This window comes from Arachis stenosperma, chromosome 10 (assembly GCF_014773155.1).
Source record: "Arachis stenosperma cultivar V10309 chromosome 10, arast.V10309.gnm1.PFL2, whole genome shotgun sequence".
In the NCBI taxonomy this organism is placed as follows: Eukaryota; Viridiplantae; Streptophyta; class Magnoliopsida; order Fabales; family Fabaceae; genus Arachis; species Arachis stenosperma.
Window position 1 is genome coordinate 134,207,658 of NC_080386.1, and position 4,031 is coordinate 134,211,688.

Sequence of the window (4,031 nt, forward strand, 5' to 3'; positions counted from 1 at the left end):
TTTTCTTTTTTTCTTTTTCTTTCATTTCGTTTAACTTCTTTTTAACTTCCACCTTGTTGATGATGGCCTAAAACAGTAGAAACGTTAGTTTACACCATCTACATAAATAAAATTTACCCAAATTAGAGAAGGTATTCTGTTCAGTTACCATATGACCATCAATCTCTGTTCTGATTCTCGCAACCAGCAGCTCTCTATTCCAGTGGCTAACCCAGGGAGGTCCAGGAATTGCTTCTGCCTTCTTGTCTGCGTGTTTTGTTAGATGAAAATAGACTATCATCAAGTCATAGAGGCAGCCGTCAATCGATTTTTTCTTTTTCAAACGGTAATTGGTTATGCCTTTGATGATGAAATTGAGCATATGGGTGCCTCAATTGCCCTCCGTTATGATGTCCATCCGAAAAATTGGAGTTAGGTGGACAAGAGATACTTTGTTTATTGTAGTTGGCAACAAGAACGTCATATGAATATAGAGGATGAAAATCCTCTTGAACATCAGGCGATCTTGGTCGTTGCCAACACTGATATTCATTATCTCGTCGGTCAGATTCTTTAATGTCTTCCCCTAGAACCTTCTAAAAATGACTTTGTTTTCCTCAAAAGATCCTTAAAATTCACTTTATTGGGAAATAGGTCTCCTATAAAAAAGAAAATAATTTACACACCAAATTACTTAAAATATACCCAAATATCACTCATATACACCTAAATTTATTACTTGATTACATGAGATCAGAATAAGATATTAAAAAGATCAGAATAGATTACAGAGAATGCAAGTATAGAGATTTTCCGTAATCAGTTATCTGATGCTTGAGGCCAAGGGCAGCCCAATTGTTTTCGATTTAATTTTAAACGAGTCGTGGCTTGTGTCCAATTTATTTTTGTCCAAATTAAAGGAATTAGCCAACTCCTTTAAAAGTTTGTGTGGCACATTCATTGGCGGGATATGCATGAGGCCACCAAATCCTAATTCGCGAATGATGACCTTCTTTGCCTTGCTCATCGTTTCAAACTTTTCACTCGATAGTCGCGTGGCACATTTTAAATCTTTGGTTTGCTGTAAACAAAACAAAATGAGAGTCATTTAAATAACCTATATTTATATTAGGAAAAAATTGACTTATTTTAAGAGATATATATGTGTGTGTGCGCGCGCGCGCTTAGATTGTATTTTTTTCACCTTGGCTCTTGGTTGCGCGCGCTTAGATTGTATTTTTTTTTTCACCTTGGCTCTTGGTTGTCATTTTTACTGTAAGGAATATAATAATTCTGTGAATAGATAAAAATACTAGGTAAGTAATAGACACATACACCCAAATACCAACCACATATACCCCCAAATAACAGCCTTATACACCCAAATCCAGTCCTATACATACACATTTATTATTTTTTCAATTACTAAATTAAATGAGTTCAAAATGATATTCAACTCAACCAAACATGCATACAATGACACTACAAGGTCAAGCACAAGCATAACAGCACCAGTTACACTTTAATACTCTTTATATATATATCAGTCACATACACCTCTATTTTTTTTGAATTGCATGATATTATATGAGTTTAGAATGATATTTAAGCTCAAAATGCCACTAGAAGCACGAGTCACATTTGAATTCCGACTTATAAACCAAAAAATCGGTCATATACACCCAAAAATAATTTTACTTGAAATACAACATAGAATTTATATATATGCAAACTCACTTCAAAACATGCAAACATGCACAAAACATGCATAAAAATAGATGAAAACATACGTTAAACCATTCACTAGAAGTACGTAAAATGGTGTAAACGACTTGAACAATTTCATCAGAATAGTAATATCAAATCTAAACCAAAAATAGTGAAACAGAAAAAGAAATACGACGATATAATGATACATACAATGTAAGCTAAGTTAGATAATACTTTTTTTTAATTAGACTACTTTTTATTTATAACATAGTGGAAAATTGGAAGCTTATCTTCTAGACGAAGATAGCAAAATGTAAGAATTATATATATATATATATATGAGTTGTTCGATCCCTTGTTCTCTATCATTAAGAGGTCTTCCATTTTACACACACACGTGTATATATTCCCGATACTTTGAGTGCATTGTTGTTTCTTCTCTCTACATAGTTAGGTAGTTAGTTAGGCCATGCAAGTTGCAACATAACTGATAAGCTATATATATATATATATATGTTAGTTTGGATTCATTATTTTCACCTTCTCAAATTACACCAAATTTTACAGAGAAATTCAGACATTCAACTCCACTCTCAAGGATAACAAGTTACAGAAGGGAATTCATTTTTATTTGTAAAACTCCATCACTGCATCCATGGCACTTGAATCATTGCAAGCAACCTTAAATCTGGAAAATCCCGACCTCTTGCATAATTTCTCATATTGTTTCTCGGTTCTTTCCTTTCCACCATGAACTAGAAACATACCTTTATCCATGTCCACAGCACAAATATCCTTTGATGTTGACTTGGGAATTTCTGGCACTAAAGTCTCCAAAACTATAACCTTCCCATCTGCTGGCAAAGCTTCGTAGCACTTTCTCAAAAACTTGACACATTCTTCATCTCCCCAGTTATGACATACATGCTGATCAAATAATCAATTATTTTAATGAATAGATTGATAAAGAAATTTAAATGATTCTTTTGCAGCTACAAACCTTGATCAAAATGGCATCACCTTTTGGAACACTTTCAAACATGTCTCCCCCGATATGCTCTATGCCTTCATGTGTAAAATAAAATAATTACATGAGATCAAATAAATTAGTGAAGGAAAAGTTCAGAGAGCCAACAACTTTATTAAATTCTGACCAACATGTAACCAGCAAACCAAAAATGAATAATCCTACACCATTGGATGAAATTTCACGCTATTAAAAACATCATTAATAATTACTTAATGACTTCAAATCACAAAAGTTGCTGCCCCTAGCACTCCTCATTAGTAAATATAATAATGCGGACATTACCTGGACGAGGGGGTGCGTTTTTCACAACATGAGGCAAATCAAAATTAATTCCTTTAATTGATGGATACTGCAAGAGAATTTGTTTGAGGACTTGTCCATATCCACCTCCTACATCAACTAACGTTGATACTCCCTCAAAGCCTCCTTTATATGCATCAAGGATTGATTTCACTCCTAAAGGCCCTGCTTGAGACATTGCTTTTCCGAAAAGGTTACCTAACTCTGTGTCTGTTTCCATATATTCAAATGCCATCTTTCCATACATTCTTTGGAAGTGGTTGTGATTGTTAGCATCCAATATTGCATCTTTCGTATCTTTCCTATTTATACACATTGTTAGAATATAATTAGGATCAATTAACATTATTTAGTATATCTGAATATTTATTATAGAATATTACATTTTTATAATTTCGATTCCCTTAACATCTATAAATACTCTTTTATATTGTATCAACTTAAACAGATAACTTGAATACACTCGATAACACACAAATCCTTTCTCCAGTTTAGTCTCTTATTTCTAACACACATAATTTAATTTGTTCAGTTATAAGAACTGTGAATAAAGTAAATAATAACTTAAAGCTAAGTAATGTATTCATGGTTATCAAACATGACGATATCCTCGATAGAATAAAGTTGACAATGCAATCCAAGAGCATCCTTGTTCATCATGATGAGTACTTGTATAGTATTGTCCAACAGGAGAAACTGCATAAACTCTTTCAGTGTCACCGTCTTCATTAATGGTGCGAATGGAGCAAGTCAGAAGAGAACGAGCCACCAATGATGGCAGCATGCGTTCAAGTCTGCTACCCATTTCGCTGTGTTGCTTTGGAATCTTAGATGCAATCTCAGAAGCTGACATGCCTAACGAACTCTCTGCCTTTGATATGATATCAAACAAGTTCATATCAATAGCAGCGTTCAAGATTGCAGGAAACACCTGAGCAAATGCGAATGAAGCAGCTTTGGTGAAAGCATCATGGTAAACCTTCTTCTGGGAATTATTATTGCTGGAGCTCAT

General features: G+C 33.9%; 1 protein-coding gene across 1 annotated transcript; it reads right to left on the bottom strand.

The window, feature by feature from the left end:
- Window positions 1–2,316: 2,316 nt before the first annotated feature.
- LOC130957857 (isoliquiritigenin 2'-O-methyltransferase-like) lies at window positions 2,317–4,031 on the bottom strand. The gene is made up of 4 exons (XM_057884702.1): window positions 3,614–4,031; window positions 3,002–3,322; window positions 2,690–2,754; window positions 2,317–2,616 (listed from the first exon to the last, which is right to left on the bottom strand). Exons 1-4 carry the CDS (start codon window positions 4,029–4,031, stop codon window positions 2,317–2,319), a joined length of 1,104 nt encoding a protein of 367 aa, XP_057740685.1.